This window comes from Geotrypetes seraphini, chromosome 12, assembly GCF_902459505.1.
Source record: "Geotrypetes seraphini chromosome 12, aGeoSer1.1, whole genome shotgun sequence".
NCBI classification, from domain to species: Eukaryota; Metazoa; Chordata; class Amphibia; order Gymnophiona; family Dermophiidae; genus Geotrypetes; species Geotrypetes seraphini.
This window is the reverse complement of record NC_047095.1, coordinates 65928661-65950737: the sequence shown is the minus strand read 5'-3', so window position 1 is coordinate 65950737 and position 22077 is coordinate 65928661. Positions and strand designations below refer to the sequence as shown.

The 22077-nt window shown below is 48.9% G+C and overlaps 1 protein-coding gene across 1 annotated transcript in view; it reads right to left on the bottom strand.

Annotated features, from left to right (window-relative positions):
* The window catches only part of EFCAB14 (EF-hand calcium binding domain 14), a 56898-nt gene extending 34821 nt beyond the window's left edge, over positions 1-22077 (bottom strand). The window contains exons 1-3 of the mRNA XM_033916893.1: positions 21477-22077; positions 16141-16289; positions 395-540 (exon numbers count right to left, since the gene is read on the bottom strand). Coding sequence (XP_033772784.1) covers positions 395-540; positions 16141-16289; positions 21477-21658 — 477 coding nt within the window. The 5' untranslated portion in view covers positions 21659-22077. The remainder of the gene's footprint in view (positions 1-394; positions 541-16140; positions 16290-21476) is intronic.

The window sequence follows — 22077 nt, the reverse complement described above, 5'->3', positions numbered from 1 at the left end:
AAGGCTCAATATACATATGGGACTCTCACCAACCTCTCTCACCAACCTGGTAAATTTCTGTACCTAGTGAAGTGATAAAGTAGTAAAGGCTGATGTTTAAATTTCTGGCAAAATGACCTGGAATCCAGTACTGCTACTTCTTTTCAGATTCCAGCATGTTCCGCTCCGAGAACCTTCAGGGAAGTGGGGGGCAGAGAAAGCGCAGCTCACTTTATTCTCTAGCCCAACTCTTCTTCTGATGCTGCTTCTTCTCCCTGGGCCACCCTTTACCCCTATTCTAGCTCCACTTCCATTTACAAATCAATTAAGCCTTGAAAATAAGAATCTTCTTCCAAGACTAGCTCTACTTCCCCCCCCCCCCTCATTCCAGCATTAAACTGAAGCCCCCACTTACCTGTTTATTCATTTCTGTGATGTTCACCCAGATTTTATTCAGACCCATGTCCCCACTCTCGATATTTTCCAACTGTTTTTGCTTAGTAAGCAGATCTTCATTAAACTTTGGAATCTCTTGAAAAGAGCTTTTTTGATTTGACTCCACTAAGATAAAACACATTAAATAAATTCATTTTTCATTTCTATAGCATAAGAAAAAAAATAAGACAGTTGTTCGCTGATAGCACTGTACCCGTTGTTGCCTCCAGAGGTGCTGTAAGATTAAGGGCTCCTTTTACTAAGCTGTGCTAGCGGTTTTAGCGTGCGTTGCAATACCGCAGGCGCTAGATACTAACGCCTCCATTGAGCTGGCGTTAGTTTTTGGGGTGTAGCGCGGGGTTAGCGCGTGCTAAAAATGCTAGCGCACCTTAGTAAAAGGAGCCCTAAGTATTAAGGGCCCTTTTCAAGGGCAATATCTCCAAATGGGTTAATTTTATGCACTCATGACAACAATGAACCTCACCCTATAAGACCATTTATATGCTGCAGGCAGGAGACCTCAAATGAACAAAAGGAAAATCCTTACTAAAACCTCAAAACATACTGGGACAGACCGAAGGTCCATCAAGCCCAGTATCCTTTTTCCAAAACTGGACAATCCAAGTCACAAGAACCTGGCAAGATCCCAAAGAATAAAATAGATTTTATGCTGCTTATCCTAAGAATAAGTGGTAGATTTTCTCAAATCAATCTTAATAATGGTTTATGAATTTTTCTTTTAAGAAGTTATCCAAACTTTTTTTAGACCCTGTTAACTGCTTTTCACCACATTCTCTGGCAATGAATTTCAGAAATATTTTCTGCAATTTGTTCTAAATTTACTATTTAGTAGCTGCATTGCATTCCCCCTAGTTCTTCTGAAGATGAATTTATGTACAGTTCTTTTGAAGAAATATACTAAAGTGGTATACAGCAAGTATATTCTCAACATAGGCAACAATTTATGACCATAAAATTAAAACAGTACACTTAGGGTCAACAAAATACACATTAAAAACAGGGTTGCTCAAATGGGAAACTGCAGTCCAGACTACAGAGGTGCATCGCTCCAGCTCCCTCCCTTGTTCCTGTCGCTGCAGCTCTCCCTCCTCCCCTCAGAGGATCCTCCACATTTTACAGAAGGCTGCAGTAGAGAATGCTGAAAGCTGCCTCTTTCTGGTCAGCAGAGCCTTTTCTCTGCTGCACCTGCCTCTGATGAAATTTCCTGTGGGCAGGAACAGCAGAGTCAGCTTGCCTTTTAGCACTCTCTCTCGTCGCATCCCAGTGTAAAGTGCAGAAGATCCTTGAGGGGAGGGGGGGAGAAGAGAAGGGAGCTGGAGCGCTGCACCCCAGCTACTGTTAGACATTCATGGGGTCAGGGCAGAAGTTGGATGGGGGGAGGGAGGGATATTGGTTTCAGGCACTAAACTAGGGGAGGAGGAGGGGGAGCAGGAAAAGAGACACTGGACCAGGGAGAGGGGTACAGATGCTAGAATCAAGTAGCATAAAGGGTTAGTGTTAAACATTGAGGGGGATCAGGGCAAAAGCCAGGAAGGGGTCCCTAAAGCACATCTGCAATGGGAGAGGGTGGAGACAAGAGAGAGAGAAATACTGAACTGGCCAGGGGGGAGGGGGCATAGGGGGAGAGAAATCAGATGCAGGACCTGGAGGATGGCAGAGAAAAGAGACAGGACCAGGGGAGAGAGGGATACAAATGCTGGAACCAACAGAGGGCGAGAAAGATGCTAGACTACAGCTTTGATGTGGGGAGGGGGAGGGAGTGCAGGAGGAAGAGGAGAGAGAAGATGGACATGGAGAAGATTAGGGACACAGAAGTTCAGATGGCCCTGGAGAGAACACAGGGACAGGGTCACAGAGGAGCAATACTGGCACAGGAGGAGGGATAGGGACACAGAGGGGAAGACGCTGCGCAAGATGGATAGGGACACCCAAAAAAATGAATGATGGACACAGAGAAAGAAGAAATGTCTAAAGGACAGAAGCCATGAAACGAGAAATCAGGAGACATGCTTAAGACTAAAGCAAGGCTCAGAAAACAAAAAAGGTAGGAAAAAAAAGTATTAACTTATTAATTTATTGATATGTCAACTTAGGGAAGTGTGCATCCCCCCCCCCCCTCCCCGGCAGTACTTTGCAGATCCTGGGTTTCAGATAGCTGGGGTGTCTGGACCTCAGCTCAAATTATTTGAGCAGCTCTTCATTAAAACGGACAGCAAAGAAACAACTGGAGGTGGAACATATAGATAAAAGTAACAGAAGTTTACAAAATGCATGGCGGCACAAAAGGCGAACAGAATGCTAGGAATGATAAAGAAGGGGATCATGAACAGATCGGAGAAGTTATCATGCCGCTGTACCAGGCCATGGTGCGCCCTCACTTGGAGTACTGCGTCCAGCAATGGTCGCCATATATGAAGAAGGACAGGGTACTACTCGAAAGGGTCCAGAGAAGAGCGACTAAAATGGTTAAGGGGTTGGAGGAGTTGCCGTACAGTGAGAGATTGGAGAAACTGGGCCTCTTCTCCCTTGAAAAGAGGAGACTGGGAGGGGACTTGATCAAAACATTCAAGATAATGAAGGGAATAGACTTAGTAGAGAGAACGAGAGGGCACTCTCTAAAGCTAAAAGGGGATAGATTCCGTACAAACGTAAGGAAGTTCTTCTTCACCCAGAGAGTGGTAGAAAACTGGAACGCTCTTCCAGAGTCTGTTATAGGGGAAAACACCCTACAGGGATTCAAGACAAAGTTAGACAAGTTCCTGCTCAACTGGAACGAACGCAGGTGAGGCTGGACTCATTTAGAGCACTGGTCTTTGACCTGGGGGCCGCCGAGTATGCCGAGACTGCTGGGCACGATGGACCACTGGTCTGACCCAGCAGCGGCAATTCTTATGTTCTTATGATTCCCTCCTGCCATCGTGTCAACTCCCGACTCCCCCCCCCCAAAAAAAACCAAACCAAATGGTAGGAGGAATGACAACTTCCTCCTGCCACCGGATGCAGGTGAATGCCCCGGCCCCCTCCCCTGTAAATGTTAGGAGCAGGAGGATCGCTCAGTCCCTCCTGCTCCATAGGCCTTCAGTCTTCAGGGAAAGGAGGAACCGCAAAGTCCTCCTGCTCCTCCGCCCGGCCTGTGACACAACGTCGGCCGTTTAATTGTAACGATGTTCTGGTGACTTTGTCCTTGGGGCTTGCCAAGAAGACTTTTGTCTTTTTACATTGCAGAAACAATAGATGGATTGAAGCTGAAGTGGCCCATCAAGTTTATTGAGGAAGGTGGTCATGGCTGTAAGTGCCGCTCCATACTAGTTCTTTGTTAAGCCTTATTATCAATGCAGAGTTATTTTGCTACTGTTTTGAACTGAAGCACTTAATGCTAACCATTTAGGAATCTTGCGTATATATCCAATCACTGTTTTTAATTTCACCGCCTCCAATGGCATGCCACAAAAACAATATTTCCCGAAATTGTTCCTTAGTCTAGTTCCTCACAGCTTCAGTTCCCTTTCCTTTGGAAAGGGCTCCTTTGTGAATAACTTATGATTTTAACACTTATCTCCTCTTACCTCTATCCTAGAGGAGGGGAGAGATCTAGGTTTATAATTTATTAAGTTTGTTATACCATTTTACCATAATACCAATATCAAAGCTGTTTCCAATATTCAATATATATTTAAAGCTAGTAAGAAAAGGAACTACAATAAAAGGATAGTAAAGTCCCATCGTATCAGTCCATGCATACAATCATATCCACACTAAGTAGTAACTTACAGTACCATTCAGTCGCCCAGTACTGAACCTAGAAATGCCAAATCAAAAAACAGCAACATCTCACAATATTAAATCTATAAACAGCTATGAGCATTTAAACAATGTACATTTTACGACTGCTGTAATTTGCTTTGAGAATTTCCTACAGGTGATTCTGCTGTATAAATCTAAAGAAATCAAAACTGCAGTCAGACTCCTTGGCCTGGGACTACAGGCCACAGCTCCCATCAGATCCTAGCCCTAAGACCAATCAAAATACTCCATTACTTACCTTCCTTTTAAAACTATTGTATTCCCTCTACCACAGGGATCTCAAAGTCCCTCCTTGAGGGCCGCAATCCAGTCGGATTTTCAGGATTTCCCCAAATATGCACTGAGAGCAGTGCAAGCACATAGATCTCATGCATATTCATTGGGGAAATCCTGAAAACCCGACTGGATTGTGGCCCTCAAGGAGGGACTTTGAGACCCCTGCTCTACCACTACCCACTGTTCCAAACCCAATTTACAGAGGGGGCATGCAAGTTAACAGAGCTTGCTTTGGAATGTCCCATTATTCCTGAAGTGGTTTGCTAGCAGCAGGATCTACTGGTTTGAAGTAAGTTCTACTATTTGACTCTGTTCCCCAATTGTTTTGACATATCATATATGAAGATTACGGAATTTTATTGAATACTGTGCACCAGGACTTTTTTGTGCATACTGTATTTGGTACTATCAACTTGGGTTCGAGTCCTAGGCCCAGATTCTCAATAGTTTAACGCCATCGCTAAACTGTTTTCTGACGGTTTAGCCTGCATGCATTTTAGCGGTTGATTATCAAAACGGCTTATCTGTTTTTAGCGAGGTTTCTAGCAGTCTTTGACATTACCATGCAAATGGGCTCAACATTAAAGTGAGCACTTTGGTGGATTCTTAAAAATCGCCGAGCCATTCTCCAAGAGCAGCATCGGCTTTTGGCGGCAAAAATCAGGAGTGCCGGTACAGTGACATCACTGTTTAAAACCCCGGCATGACAGTGTTGGCGACTGCTAGAAAGCACAGTTACTTACCGTAACAGGTGTTATCCAGGGACAGCAGGCATATATTCTCACATGTGGGTGACGTCATCTACGGAGCCCCAGCGCGGACAGCTTTTCAAGCAAACTTGCTAGAAGTTTCAAGTTTGCACACTGCACCACGCATGTGCTAGCCTTCTTGCCACTAGAGGGCGCATCCCCACCTCGTGGTCCTCAGTTCCATAACATAGCAAAGAAAGCCATCCCCGGGGAGGTGGGCGGGTTGTGAGAATATATGCCTGCTGTCCCTGGATAACACCTGTTACGGTAAGTAACTGTGCTTTATCCCAGGACAAGCAGGCATGATATTCTCACATGTGGGTGACCTCCAAGCCAACCAAAAAAGGGCAGGTGGGAGGATGGCAATTATGAAAACAAATTACGTAACACCGACTGGCCAAACCGGCCGTCGCTTCTGGACAAAGTATCCAGACAGTAGTGGGAGGTGAACGTATGAACCGAAGACCAAGTGGCAGCTTTACAAATGTCCTCCATAGGTGTAGATCGGAGGAAAGCCACAGAAGCTGCCATCGCCCGGACTTTATGACCCGTAACGCGACCCGCAAGCGGGAGACCAGCCTGAGCGTAGCAAAAAGAAATGCAAGCAGCTAACCAGTTGGACAAGGTGCGCTTTGAAACCGGGTGTCCCAAACGATTAGGATCAAAGGACAAAAATAATTGAGGAACCTTCCGATACGACTTGGAGCGTTGGAGATAAAAGGCCAACGCCCTCTTACAGTCAAGGGTATGAAGCGCCGCCTCACCAGGATGAGAATGGGGCTTCGGAAAAAACACCGGAAGGACAATAGACTGATTGAGGTGGAAATCAGACACAACCTTAGGTAAAAATTTGGGATGGGTGCGAAGAACCACCTTATCATGATGAAAAACCGTGAAAGGAGGATCCGCAACCAATGACTGTAACTCACTGATTCGACGAGCAGATGTGAGTGCAATCAAAAAGACTACTTTCCAAGTAAGAAACTTAAGATGCGACTTGTCGATGGGTTCAAAGGGAGGCTTCATAAGCTGAGCCAAGACCACATTAAGATCCCACACCACCGGAGGAGGTTTCAGAGGAGGATGGATATTCACTAGTCCCTTCATGAAACGTGTCACCAGAGGATGAAGAGAGAGAGAACGACCCTCAAGATGCCGATGGAATGCTGCAATGGCACTGAGATGCACCCGAATGGAAGTCGTTTTCAGGCCAGACTCAGACAAATGCAAAAGGTATTCCAGAATCGAAGCCACAGGCACCGAATCTGGTCGCAAACTATTCAAAGAACACCAGGATGTAAACCTGGTCCATTTCTGAGTATAGCAAAGCCGAGTCGAGACCTTACGCGAGGCCTCCAAAACATCCCTCACGGCCCGAGAGACCGGAAGCGAAGTCAGAGGGAGAGAAACCAAGCAGTCAGATGTAAAGACTGAAGATTGGGATGTAACAGCGAACCCCGACTCTGAGACAGCAGAGAGGGAAACACCGGTAGAAGCAGAGGTTCCCTGGTACTGAGTTGAAGAATTAGGGAGAACCAGGGCTGCCTCGGCCACCGAGGTGCAATGAGGATCATGGAGGCTCCGGTCGATCTGAGATGAACCAGCGTTCTCAAAATCAGAGGGAACGGCGGAAACGCATAAAGGAACCTCCCCTCCCATTCGAGGAGGAAGGCATCCGCTTCGAGACGATCCGGAGTGTAGATCCGAGAGCAATAGAGGGGTAACTTGCAATTCTCCGGAGAGGCAAACAGATCCACTTGAGGAGTTCCCCAGCGGTCGAAAACCTCGCGAAGTACTCGGGAGTTCAGAGACCATTCGTGCGGCTGGAGAAGACGACTGAGTTTGTCTGCCAGCTGGTTCTGCTCTCCCTGAATGTAGACCGCCCGCAGGAATATGTTCTGGGAAATTGCCCAGTCCCAAAGACGGAGAGCCTCTCGGCATAGAGGCCAAGAACCCGTACCCCCCTGTTTGTTGACATAGTACATCGCTACCTGATTGTCCGTCCGCACGAGTACTACCTGGTCGTGCAGCAGGTGGACAAAAGCTCGCGCAGCCAGAAAAATGGCGCGAAGCTCCAGCACATTGATGTGGCACCGACGGTCCTCGACCGACCACAGACCCTGCGTCCTCAGACCGTCCAGGTGCGCTCCCCACGCGTACTCGGAAGAGTCCGTCGTCAAAACCTTGGTGTGAGGAGGAACGCGAAACAGCAAACCCCCTGACAAAGTGGAAGAGTTGGTCCACCAACGGAGCGATCGACGTAAACAAGGAGTTACTGATATCCGGGAAGACACCGGATCGCGATCCTGGCGCCACTGCGACGCCAGAGTCCATTGCGCGATTCTCAGGTGCAAGCGAGCGAACGGCGTGACGTGAACCGTCGATGCCATGTGACCCAGCAAAACCATCATGTGCTGGGCCGACACCTGCGATTGCCCTCGACAATGACGACTCCACCGAAGCAGAGTCTCCCGCCGGGGCGGGGGGAGAAAAGCGCGAAGGCGAACCGTGTCCAGCACGGCTCCAATGAACTTGAGAGACTGCGCCGGACGCAATTGGGACTTGGGGAAGTTCACTTCGAACCCCAGGTCCTGTAAAAGACTGATAGTCTGTCGGGTCGCTAAGATAACCCCCTCCCTGGACGGGGCTTTGATCAGCCAATCGTCCAGATAGGGAAAGACCTGTAGACCCCGCGAGCGCAGGGCCGCCGCCACCACCACCATACACTTGGTGAATACCCGAGGGGAAGATGCCAGCCCGAAGGGAAGAACCCGATACTGCAGGTGCAAATCCCCGACCTGAAAACGCAAGAACCTGCGGCAAGCGGGATGCACCGGAACATGGGTGTAAGCCTCCTTCAAGTCCAGGGAGCACATCCAATCCCCCTCCTCCAAAAGAGGATAGAGAACCGGGAGCGATAACATACGGAACTTCTCCCGGACCAGGAACTTGTTGAGCTTCCGGAGGTCCAAAATGGGGCGCAAGTCCCCGGTCTTTTTTGGGACCAAAAAGTAACGGGAGTAAAACCCCAGGCCCCTCTGATCGCGAGGCACCACCTCGACCGCCCTGAGGTTCAACAAGGCCCTGGCTTCCTCCAGGAGAAGGGCCAGCTGGTTCCGATTGGGAGGGCAAGCCCCGGGGGGCAAGTCCGGAGGCGTACAGGAGAAGTTCAGCGAATAGCCGTCTGAGATTATCCCGAGCACCCAGGCGTCCGACGTGATCACCGACCAGGCCCCGGCAAAGGCCGTCAGCCGACCCCCGATGGGGAGGGGATGGCTCGATTTCGCGGTGAGGGCCCGCCCCCAACCGCCTATCCCGTCAAAAGGACGGCGCAGCCTTGGTGACCCCCTGCGCGGCAGGTTTAGAGGGGCCGCCTCTACTCTGCTGGGGCTGTCTTCGAGGGGGCGGTCTGGAGAAGGCCGGTGTGGACTTCTGGGGGTATCTCCTCGGAGGCTGTCTGAAGGGACGCTGGGCAGGAGCCCTAGGCTTCGGCTTCACCAGAGAGGCCAGGGAGCGTTCCTGTTTGGAAAGTCGCTCCGTCGCCGCATCCAAAGTGTCATCAAACAATTCCACCCCAACGCAAGGCAAATTAGCCAAGCGTTCCTGCAAATTGGACTCCATTTCGAGGGTACGAAGCCACGCCAGCCGGCGCATGGCCACTGCACAGGCGGACACCCTCGAGGCGAGTTCAAATGCATCATAAACCGCGTGGAATAAATATAGGCGCAGCTGGGTCAGGTTGGTACTAAAGGTGGCGAACCGGTCCCTATGCGACTCAGGCATCACCTCACGAAAGGAGGGGAGGTCCTTCACCATCGTACGGAGGAAGGAAGAGTACGAGAAGGCATAGTTCAGGACCCTGGTAGCCATCAGAGAGTTCGCATAGAGACGGCGCCCAAATTTGTCAAGGGTCCGGCCCTCCCTACTAGGCGGGACCGTCGCCGAGACCCGGGAAGGCTGAGATTTCTTGACCGCCGATTCCACCAGGAGCGAAGTATGGGAAAGTTGGCCCTTCTCAAACCCCTTGATGGGAAGGGTGCGATACTTAGACTCCATTTTGGCGGGGACCACAGCGACCGTCAATGGAGCCTCAAGATTCCTCAGAAAGGTCTGACAGAGGACCTTGTTAATCGGAAGGCGCGGCGACTCCCTGGGGGGGCAGGAAGATCCTGCTCCTCCAAAAACTCCTTGGTGTATGTGGACCCTTCAGACAAGTCAACACCCAAAGCCGCAGCCATATCCTGCACAAACCTCGTAAAGGATGAGGGTTTAGCAGGAGGAGAGGGAGACCGAGACTTCCCGGCAGAGCCGAAGGGAGAGGCCTGGTTGGAGTATCTGGGCTCCCTACCCGACCCCGACCCCAACGAGGCACAGTCCTGCGACCTCGACGGAGTCGGAGACCGGGTGCGCCTGGAGGAACCCCTCGGGGATCCCCCCGGGGTCCGAGGCACCGAGGCCCGACCCTTCGGCCCGGGCGAGGAAGCCCGAGAGCTCTCCCTGGCCGGAGACCGAAACAAAATGGGGTTATCAACACGTAAGTCCCGTACCTGCAAGGCACCGCCCCCGGCCGGTGACGAGAGACCACGCCGCCGAGGCGAGGTCCGAGACCGCTTAGCCTTCCTCGGCCTGCGCCTCGCTCGAGACCTGCCCGAGGGAGATGAACCCCTCGAGGACCCCGAGGACGAAGACGAAAGTCTTCGTACTCGGCGCCCCTTGTCCTTCGGGCGCACACTACGCTCCGGCGGATCTCGCGAAGCCGGGTCCGAGGGAACTACCGAGGTCGAGGCCGTGGGCGCCTCGGGAGCCGAGGCCCCGGTACCCGAGACCGAGGTCGCCAACTGCGGGGCCACCGGGGCCGAAGCCTCCGAGGCCGAAGCTGTCGAGGCCGAAGCCTGGTGCAGCTGGTCAATGGCCCCGGTGAGCTCCGAGGCGATTAACGCCCGGAGCAATTCCTGGAACACGGGGATTGACATTCCCTGCGGCAAGACCTGCCGCTGCTCCTCAGAGGGCGACCTCGGTCTCGAGTATTCCCTCGGGGCAGCGGACGCTGGCAACTTGGGCTTCACAGAGGCGGACCCACCCGCCGACGAGCCCGAGGATGGCTTCTTGGATGGAGCTGAGGAGGGAAGCGGAGACTTACCCGAGGCCTTGGAAGAGGCCAGCTGCTTCGAAGGCACCGAGGCCCGAGGCGAAGCCGACGGTCCCGAAGCTGGGGTCGAGGCCGATGTCGAGGCCGAGGTCAAGGCCGGGGCCGAGGCCGAACTCGAGGCCTTCCCCGGCGGGGACTCTACCGAGAAAAGTTCCGCCATGCGGGCCTTGCGGCGTTTAAGTGCCCGCTTCTGAAAAGTGGCACACTTATCGCAGGATGCCGTCGGGTGTTGGGGCCCCAAACACCGCAAACAGCACCCGTGCGGGTCAGTAATCGAAAGGAGTCTTTCACAGCGCCCGCACTTTTTAAAGCCCGTTACGGGCCGGGACATGGGCCCACAAGAGAGCCGGGAACAAGCGAGGTTCCTCGGCCACGGCTACCGGGAGCCCCCGGTAGTAACGGATACGAAGGATTTTTTTTTTTTTAGAAAAAGAAAGAAATAAAGCAAGAAAAAGACGAAAAAACGCAGCGACCGTGCGAAAAAACCTACACAGCCGCGGCGACAGAAGGCACAATTAGCACAATTTCTCCACAGGGCTTCTGGCTCCGCGGATGAAAAAGAACTGAGGACCACGAGGTGGGGATGCGCCCTCTAGTGGCAAGAAGGCTAGCACATGCGTGGTGCAGTGTGCAAACTTGAAACTTCTAGCAAGTTTGCTTGAAAAGCTGTCCGCGCTGGGGCTCCGTAGATGACGTCACCCACATGTGAGAATATCATGCCTGCTTGTCCTGGGATAAAAGCAGTTTTGAGAAGCGACCCACCTCAGCAGCGGGAGAGATTCCCATTCTCTCCCACTGCATCACAACACCCGCCCCCCCTGCTTCTGACCCCTCTCCTCCGTACCTTTAATTAGTAGCTTTCCGGAGGAATGCCTACTCTGCCAACTGGCCTGCCTCATCCAAAATAGACCTTCCCCTCCCCAGTGCATCCTGGAACAGAATCCCCACGAATTTCGGGGGGAGTACTGTAGTACCGAGACAGTACTTGCCTCTCTTTTGGGATTATTTGCACAACTTATTTAGCAAGGGTACTGGGGCATTGATAATGCAATTTGATCTGAGTAGCACATATGATTTGGTGGACAACAATCCCCACCCCCGCAAAAAAAAAAAAAAAAAAATAACCCAAAAAACAAACAAACAAAAACCAAAAACCCTGCTTAGTTGTGTGGATGTGATGGGTATTACCGGTAAAGTCTTCAGATGGTTTCAGGGTTTGTTTTTTTTACTTCACATACTTACCAGGTGTGCTTCAATAATATTATTTCTTTTAGAAGATTCAACATTGTGTTAGCAACTTGGTAGTTCACATATTAGTGGATTAGTGGACACATTGTTTGATATTGCCCTGAAGATTTTCAAGACTCCTGAAGCAAGCCCTTTTTGGCTGAAACATGTACATGTCGAGTCATTGAGATATTGGATAAATAAAAGTACATTTATGTAATAGTTTGTGTCCACCAGTCTATTTAGGACAATTCCACTCTCTATTTTGCTAAATCTGAAAACACCACACTGAAGCTCTGATTGGACTTCCTCAATCTATCTACATAAGGCTGAAGGTGGTTTAATTATCTTTGAAGGGAAGGTCAGCAATTTGAGGATTGTTGTGCATTTGGTGTTTCCTTAAGTCACACCAGGTATGTGTCAGGGTGCTTCTTTGTTGGTTCAATTATACAGGAAGACAATTGAGACTAACTAATCTTGACTTTGAGAACCATGAATGACCTAAAACCAGGGGTGCCCAACGCGTCGATCGCGATCGACCAGTAGCTCAGGAAGGCAACGTGAGTCGATCGCAGGGCTCATCCCGGGCTCTGTGATAGACTCGTGTTGCTGTCCCGATCTACCGGGCCTATCAGCCTTCCTCTCCCCGACGTCAAAGACGCCGACGCCGGGCATTAGGCTGTTTTTGTCATTTCGTGGTGAAGGGGGGGGGGGGGCGTGGTGGCGTGGCAGCAGCAGCAACAGCAACAGCCTGAAAAAGAAATCATCCTGGCCCGGGTCGGTGTCATACTCCGGAACTTCTACCTCTTCCAGCAGCCCTCTCCCTTCTACCTGCTTCCTGCCACACCCCCTGCTCCGCGGCTCTCTTCGGCAACTCAGCAGCAGCGATCGACACAAGCTTCTGACGTCGGGGCCTACCCTCTGCGAGTCCCGCTTGTTTCAACTTCCTTTTTCCACAAAGACGGGACTCGTAGAGGGAAGGCCTCGATGTCGGCAGCTTGTCTTGATCACCGCTGCTGACGAGTTGCTTAAGAGAGCCGCAGGGGGGTTTTGCCAGATGCAGGTAGAAGGGAGAGGGCCAGATGCAGGACTCGTGGGTGAGGGAGCAGAAGAGAGAGAGAAAGAGAGAGGGGAGGGAAACAAAAGGAAATATTTCATACTGGGCTGGGCCGGAGTGGAGGGAGGGTAGAAAGATTCTGGCTACAGGGTGCAGTAACAAAGGAAAAGGGGGGAAAGCTGAAAATGGAGATAGTGACACAAAGAAGAGAAAGAGTAAGCAGGACCTACTGAATAAGGATAGAGATACAGAGGGGACATGAAGAGGAGGTGAAATAGAGACATAGAAGTAATGCTGAAAAAGTGTGGGGGGGAGATAAAGACATTGAAAGGGCAAATGGTGAACATGGGGTAAAGACAAGGACAGAGACAAATGAAGATTCTGAAAAAGTGGTGAGATAGGGATATAGGTGAGATGGACAAAAAAAAAGGGTGATGCTGGAAAATAGGTGGAATGGTAATTCTGACAGACACAGAAGGGAAATGCTGGATCAAGGAGAGATGGGGCTCAGGCTGGATGGAATGAGGAGAAATGCCTTGTTGGCCCAGAACTTCCTCTCCTACGTCAGAATTGACATCAGGGAGCGGAATGCTGGTCAGCGCGATGCTTCTGCAGGGAAAGCTTGGGACGGCGGTGGCTTGGGGGCTGTTCACCGATGGCGGTGGCAGCAAACCGAGTGGCTTGGGGGAGGGCATGGAGAAAGAAAGAAAGAAAGGGGGCAGACAGGGAAACAGAAAGAAGGGGGAACAGGGAGACAGAAATAAAAAGTTGGGGGAGAGAATGAGGTTTGGAGGAGAGGAAACATACAGGAGGCTGAAAGAAAGGAAGAAAGATTGGATGCACAGTCAGAAGAAGAAAGTGCAACCAGAGACTCATGAAATCACCAAACAGCAAAGGTAGGAAAAATGATTTTATTTTCAATTTAGTGATCAAAATATGTCTGTTTTGAGAATTTATATCTGCTGTCTATATTTTGCACTATGGCTCCCTTTTACTAAACCGCAATAGCGTTTTTTTAGTGCAGGGAGCCTATGAGCATTGAGAGCAGCACGAGGCATTCAGCGTAACTCCCTGTGCTAAAACCTACTATTGTGGTTTAGTAAAAAGGGAGGGGGTGTATTTGTCTATTTTTGTATTTTGTTACTGAGGTGACATTGCATAGAGTCATCTGCCGTGACCTCTTTGAAAAAACCCGGAATATGAATAATTAACATTTTCTCTGCCTTTCAGTGTGCTTTGTGTTTTTTTTAAATTTTATTGTTGGTAGATCATTTTGACTTAGTCATTATAAAAGTAGCTCGCAAGCCCATAAAGTGTGGGCACCCCTGCCTAAAACCATCTTACAGTATATGTTCTATGAGTAGCTAATAGCTTGCTTTTGACACAGGGCAACAATTTGAGGTAGTGGTTAAGCAATAGCTAATGACTGGCATTTAGCAGACTATTGTGGCACATCATTTAGGGGTCTCCTTGCTCTTACTTCCACCCGCATGCACTTCCCACATTGTATGCAAATAGATCTCATGCATATTCCCTTGGGAAATCCCAAAAACCTAACTGAACTGCGGCCCTCATCCCCATCCCTACTCTATCCCCTTAACATGCCAAAAAAATATCTTACCACCTTCTTCATTCACCAATTTCCCTTCACTTTTCCAAAGACAAAGAAAAATACTGCAGACAGATGTATAAGATGCAGGCAAGGTTTATTTTATACAAAACCCCCCAGATTGTTGCATACAAATAGACCACTTTACACAGAATAAATGCCTGCATCTTGTATATCTGTCTGCAGTATTTTTCTTTGTCTTTGGTTCACCGCAGAATTGTTGGATTTCCTTTCTTGTTTTCATTCTAGCTTCACTTTCCCAATCATGCTGCACACTCTGATGAAGCAGGAAGAGTGCAACTGTGAGACAGGATAAATTATAAACTAAGACAGTTGTTCAAGACACACCTTCTCTCGCTCCTCCTGTTTGGCCAACCACCAACTTTCAGCTCTTTCGCTTGCTGAATGCAAAATTTGTGTTTTGCTCAAGTACTGCAGTGTCAACTTTTAAAAATGCATGCAAGTCCGAATATTTATTAAGAACTTCTTAATCTGGCTCTACATTTGGCTTGTAAACGTGTTTGAATAGAGACAGTGTGCAAATATTTTAGTTGATATCTTACTAACTCCAGTTCCTAAAATCCGTTTCCAACTACCGTGTTTCCCCGAAAATAAGCCCTATCCCCCCAAATAAGCTCTAGTTATATCATCCCTGGATTTGCCGGCAGCAACACTTCCCACCCGCCCTGCAGCCGAACTCCCGCTGACCCTCCTATCTTTCCATCTCTCCCTACCATCCGAACCCTGCTGACCCTTCCACCGCGAGACCGACATACCTCCCCCCAAACTGCTGCCATCTAAACGGGCCATCTAAAAAGGCCTCGCGGCCTTCTCCCACCGGGGCATTCTCTCTGCCGCATCACTGATGTCATCAGCAATGCGGCACATGGAAGGCCCCGGCGGGAGAAGGCTGCGAAGCAGCCTGTTTAGATTGCTGCCAACGCTGCCATTTGGAGGGAGGTATGTTGGACTCGTAGTCAGCGGGGTTTTTGGATGGGAGGGAGAAATGGAATGATGGGAGGGTCAGCGGGGCTTTGGCTGAATTGGGGAATGGGAGGAAGGGAGGGATAGAAGCTGTGCAAGGGTTCTGCTGTACGAGGAATGGGAGGGAAGGAAGGAAGGATAGAAAGATGCTGCACAGGGAAGGCACAAGAGGATGGGTGAGAGGGGAGGAAAGATGCTGCACATGTGGGAGAGAAAGGAAAGAGGAAGAATTGGCGTGGAGGAGAGGAAGGGAGAGATGATCATTGTACATGAAGAAAATAAGACCTAGTGCGTTTTTTGGACCCAAAATTAATATAAGAGGGTATTATTTTCGGGGGAAACACGGTAGTAGTCAGTTACAGGCCCATAGTGAACTAACACAACTTTGATGCATTAGAAAATACTTTTTATTCGATCAGTTTGACATCATTGAATAAAACCCCCACATTACCTTGCATAGATTACTGCAATATTCTCTGTATTACAGGTAATTGTTTTCTGATAAATTACAAAAACAAATCAAACTTTGCAGAATGTTTTAACTATACTGCAACATACTCATAGGCTTATTAACACAGCAGAGTGTTTAGTTGACAGTCAATTATCAGATTATTTGGAATCTAACAATATTCTCCATCATTCTCAGGCTTCAGCAAAGAGTTCAGGACAGAAAATTTGCTTGGCTAAGACATCAGAATCTTAAAATACAATAAGAGCAATAAAAGCAAATTCTATTTGTATACATTTTGATCTGATTTCTACCAAGGGTGTAAGTTAATAAAATGAAATGATTTTACTAACATTGGTAAATCTATTGTGAGCACTAACATTCTGCTCCTGTAACACTTACTTGTTCGAAGTTTCTCTTTTAATGTATCCAAATCTTCTTTAAGGGCAATCTGCATCCATACCAGCCCAACACAGGCAACCACGCAAGCAGCCAAAATCACAAAGGCACAGAGAGGATAGCAGATCTTGCAGCATCGTAAATAGTCTCCCCTAGAAAAAGAAAGGGGGAAAAGTTCTGCATGTGGGTATTGATTAACCAAGTGGGTCTAGAACAGACATGGGCAATTCTGGTCCTCGAGGGCCAGAATCCAATCAGGTTTTCAGGATTTCCACAATGAATATGCATGAGATCTATTTGCATGCACTGCTTTCAATGCATATTCATTGGGGAAATCCTGAAAACCGAGGACCGGAGATGCCCATGTCTGGTCTAGAATAAGAGTTCCGTTATCTCCCCAGAAACTTTTGCCAGCTGAGTAGATGTGGAGGCGTACTGCACAGCACCATAAGTTTTCTATTACGTTAGCCAGGTGGTCAATAAAATAAGCCATGTAGCACACCCATCAAAAGTTCTGGTGAGAACATTAATATTTATTTGTAAGAATTATAGCATTAATCACCTAGAAGTCTATAATATTTCATTTTAAAGTTTGTATTATTACAACCAGAAGGTTGACCCTACGTACTCCACAGAAATAAAAATCTGATAAAACCAAAGACACTGTGGATAAGATGATCAAGATGCAGGCTTTATTAAAAGTTCAATTCAATAATCCATAAAAAGAAATATCTAGGACCCGTCTATCCTTTTTTCTTTCTTTCAGTCTCTCTCCCTCCTGCTGTCTATCTATCTTTCTTTCTTTCTTTCTGTCTCTCTCCCAGCCCAGACCCTCACTGAAGTCACCTTCCACCTATGCCAGCTAAGAGATCCCTTGTCCTTTCCTCAATCCTGCTGTGGCCAGCTGCCCAGCTACACAACGGGCAAACGCGTCCTGTCTCCCCTCCAGACCCTGTTCGCTCACCCTTGGTGCTGGATCGCTGCTTGATGCTGCTCCGCAGGAAGCTCACGAACTGCTGGGCCATGGCGAGCCGAACCGAGACCCAGCGCGCACTTCCACCCTCCTCCATGCTTTCACTTTCTCTGGGCCGAGGGGGAGGGTACCTTTAGCCCTCGCTCACTGAGGTGGTGGTGGCCCTCCCCATCCATGTACTCTCTCTCTCCTACCTGCCTATCTAGCTGAGGTCCGCTCACATTCCCGCTGTCTTCTAACTCATTCCCTGGACCCTCTTCTGACTTCCCAGCCTCTTCTGCTCTTCCCAGACTGCTACCTCATCTTCAGCGCTGCCCCGAAGGATCGCTGCAGAGCTGTGATTAAACTTCCTGCCTGCCCTGGGATCGCAACACCCCCCTCATGCTTTCACCCGGGGCGGTCCACCCTCTTCATCCCTCCTTGGTAGGCCCGTTCATCACTAGATCTGGTCTCACAGTGTCACGGAGGGAGGGCAATGGTGAAACCGCCACAGGCAGAGTTCTACTCTACTGTGCAAGCAGCTGCACAGTAGCACGGAGGCACGGAACATGAAGATTGAAGCGTGCATGTGGGCTAAGGGTTTTATTATAGCAGATAAGAATAGACATACTTGGTTAGACCAATCCCAGAGAACAACAAGATTCTAGAACAATCCATGGCAAGCAGTGGCTTCCCCCATGTATCTCAACAGCAGACTATGGACTCTTCCATCAGGAACATGTCCAAACCTTTCTTAAACACAGCTACACTAACTGCTATTATCACATCCTCTGGCAATGAGTTCCAGAGAGTTTAATTATTTTTTGAGTGAAAAATTTTCCACCATTTGTTTTAAAGTTAATTCCATGTAATTACGTTGTGACTCCTGGTTTTTGCACTAAAAAAAAAAAAAAAATTCACTCTTACCCATTCTACACACTTCAATAATATCACCCCTCCACCAGTCGTCTTTTCCAAGTGGAAGAGCCCCAACCTCTTTAGTCTTTCCTCATACGAGAGGCGTTCCATCTCCTTATCATTTTGGTTGCTCTTCTTTTAACCTTTTCTAATTTTGCTATATCATTTTGAGAAACGGCGACCAGAATTGAATACAATATGGAGTGACGGAGGCAATATAATATACTCTTGGCTTTATTTACCATCCCTTTCCTAATAATTCCAAGCATCCTGTTTGCTTTTTTTTTTTGTGTCGCAGCCATACACTGAACAGAGGAATTCAGGAAATTATCTACAATGACCCAGATCATTTTTGGGTGCTGATCCTTAAAATGAACCTTGGCATCTGGTAACTGATTAGGATTATTTTTCCCAACGTGCATCACTTTGCATTTGTCCACATTAAGGGGTTTACTAAGGCATGCTAACTGACTATTTTCAGCTCTAAAAATAATCATGTCAGATTTAAGAGCTTCTATGAAAGAGGATCTGGCAGAAGCAATTCTGTTCCTTAGAATAACTAAATTGAGTTAATTTTGGATTGCATTTAACAGTTATTCTACTCTACAACTATATTCCAAGTTCAACTGTTTTAGGTTTTCCAGCTTTTGTTTTAAAACTACCAAAGAATGTGGTTCATATTTTTAAACTGGTAAAGTTCCTGATTTTTCTGCATGTTTATAGCCACTTGATAAAAACAACAAATAAAACATTGTTTTCATTTTTTTGTCTTTTGTTTAAAGTGGCCAATACAGTAGAGCATCAGCTTCCTAGCCAGTAGTTCTGTGGTTAAATGGCATGTATGTTGCCTTCCTTCAATCAACGCGGCAAATACATTAACAAATTAAATGCAGTGGTACCTTGGATTACGAGCATAATCCGTTCCAGGAGCATGCTTGTAATCCAAAATGCTCGTTTATCAAAGCGAGTTTCCCCATAGGAAATAATGGAAACTCGCTTTGATACATTCCCCCCCCCCCCAACGAGAACTGGCATTGCTCCCCCCCCCCCGAAGGCCCCCCCCTGCGATACGGCACCCCACCCCCCCGCAATTTGGCACCCTCCGCCGCAATCCGGCACCCCCCGCCGCGATTGGGCACCCCTCCACCGCTTCTTACCGTCATCTGGGCACCGGCACCAGCATGTCCTGTGCGTTGGTGCCGATGCCCGAAGATCAGCCTCCTCTTCTGCTGGGCCTTGAGCATCTGCGCATGCTCAAGTCCTGCAAGTTCACGTTCTCTCCGAGATAGAACATGAACTCGCAGGCCTTGAGCATGCGCAGATGCTCAAGGCCCAGCAGAAGAGGAGGCCAATCTTCGGGCACCGGCACCAACGCACAGTACATGCCGGTGCCCAGATGACAGTAAGAAGTGGCGGGGGGGGAGGGGGGCCGGATCACATCGGGGAGGGGTGCCGGATCGCGGGGGCGCTCATAAATCGAGCCATGCTCAGTTTCTGAGGCGCCGATTTTGTGAATGTTTTGCTCGTCTTGCAAAACACTCACAAACCAGTGCACTCGTAAACCGAAGTACCACTGTACAGAGTCAGAGTCATGGGTAGCAGAAACTGAGGAGTTGGAGTCGGAGTCAAAGGATTTATCTACTGACGCCACAGCCCTGGATGTATAAGGTAGACACCAACTATATGCAGATTTGCAATGTTTATAGTAGGCGCCTCAATTACATTCAATGAGCAGTTTAACTAAGATTTGAGGAATATAAACTCAAATGATTAGAAAGGTTCACAGGTTTACCTTGAATACTATGGCAGTCATGTTTTCACAGACCATCTGCTGTTTTTTTTTTTTTTAATAATAATAAAAGATATTGTTGTCGAGTTCTATTAGTAACTAAATTAACTTTGTTCAGTTCTAATATAAACCATTAACAGCCAACTGATATTATGTATGTTTAACCTGTAACCCGTTTTGTGCTCTTTGGGGACAACAGGATAGAAAACGAAATAAATAAATGTCAGAAACCATGCAAGTAAACAATGTATAATGGTGCAAAAGTTTGCTAGAAAGGGCGAGATGCCTCACAGTGAATGGTTTACAATATACAAACTTGCCAAGTCTGTTAAAAGCTAAGAGCAGTTTATAAGAAGAGAAAAGTCGAGTCCAGTATAGATTAGATTCCTTAAGGCACAGAGTCCAAAGAATCTTCCAGTTAGCTGTCTCATCGGATTCTCTCACAAACTGTGAGGCTTTTTTTCAAAGCACAGATTTACAAAGTTACATAACTTATGGAACTTTGTCAGTCTAAGTCAGGGGTGTCAAAGTCCCTCCTCGAGGGCCGCAATCCAGTTGGGTTTTCAGGATTTCCCCAATGAATATGCATGAGATCTATTAGCATACAATGAAAGCAGTGCATGCAAATAGATCTCATGCATAGTCATTTGTGAAATTCTGAAAACCCAATTGGATTGTGGCCCTCGAGAAGGGACTTTGCCACCCCAGCTCTAAGGGCTCCTTTTACGAAGGTGCACTAGCATTTTTAGCGCGCGCTACACGCTCAATGGTGGCGTTAGCGTCTAGTGCGCACGGCAATTTAGTGCGCACTAAAACCACTAGCGCAGCTTAGTAAAAGGAGCCCTAAGTGCTTTGAAAATTAGCTGCAATATGTCAAGCACCAGCCCCGTCTGATACTAGCTGCTCTTTTATTGTGTGTGTCCTAGAATTTCTGGATATAAGGGCTACAAGTTTTTTAATCCATAAAAGCACCAAATTATTGTTCACCTTCGTATAACTCATTGGTCTCAAAGTTCCTCCTCGTGGGCCGCAATCCGGCCGGGTTTTCAGGATTTCCCCAATGACTATGCATGAGATCTATTTGCATGCACTGCTTTCATTGTATGCTAATAGATCTCATGCATATTCATTAGGGAAATCCCGAAAACCCGAGCGGATTATGGCCCTCGAGGAGGGACTTTGACACCCCAGGTATAAGGTAAGCACAGAGATGCCTCTAGGACAGGGGTGGGCAACTCTGGTCCTCGAGGGCAGGAATCCGGTCGTGTTTTCAGGATTTCCTCAATGACTATGCATGAGATCTATTCGCATGCACTGCTTTCATTGTATGCTAATATATCTCATGCATATTCATTAGGGAAATCCCAAAAACCCGAGCGGATTGTGGCCCTCGAGGAGGGACTTTGACACCCCAGGTTTAAGGTAAGCACAGAGATGCCTCTAGGACAGGGGTGGGCAACTCTGGTCCTCGAGGGCAGGAATCCGGTCGTGTTTTCAGGATTTCCTCAATGACTATGCATGAGATCTATTCGCATGCACTGCTTTCATTGTATGCTAATAGATCTCATGCATATTCATTGGGGAAATCCCGAAAACCCGAGCGGATTGCGGCCCTCGAGGAGGAACTTTGAGACCCCTGAGTTAATTACTTCGCTTTCTCGGGGCCTCGGCAGCTCTTACTTGCTGAAGCGGGCGCGGGCCTCCCCCGGCTGCCCGAACTCGTCCTCCTCGGAGCTGGACTCGGAGTCGGAGGCGGGCGGCTCGGTGCGAAGCAGCCGGTGGCCGGAGCCCTTCTTGGCCTTCTTGCGGCGGCCGTCGCCGGCCAGGCCGATGAGCGCGTTGAGCTCTTTGCGCTTCTTCATCTTCTTGTGCGGGGTGAGCGGGGTCGGCGCGCCCGACAGGGCCACGCCGCCTCCCCCGGAGCCGGCCGGCGGCTGGTACCCAACCTCCAGCGCCTTGCAGCTCTCCAGTTTGCGGCGCTCGGAGCCCGCGACGGCGAAGGATCCGCCCGAGCCTCCTGTCAGCGGCGGCTCCTCTTCACCGGATACGCACCAGGCCCGGCGCTTCCGGGGCCTCCCGCCAGCAGGGCGGGATCTCCATAGAAACCGGCGCGAGCTCGCCCTCCTGCCCGCGCGCCGCTGCCTCGCGCCCACCAGGCTGAGGCCACGCCGCAGCACGGCGCTCGCCCATTGGCCGCCGGCGACGGCAGCGGCCGTGACGCGCGCGCCGTGCGTCCCTCTTGTTCCTACGCGGAACTGCCAGGTGGGCCGTGTGGACGTTG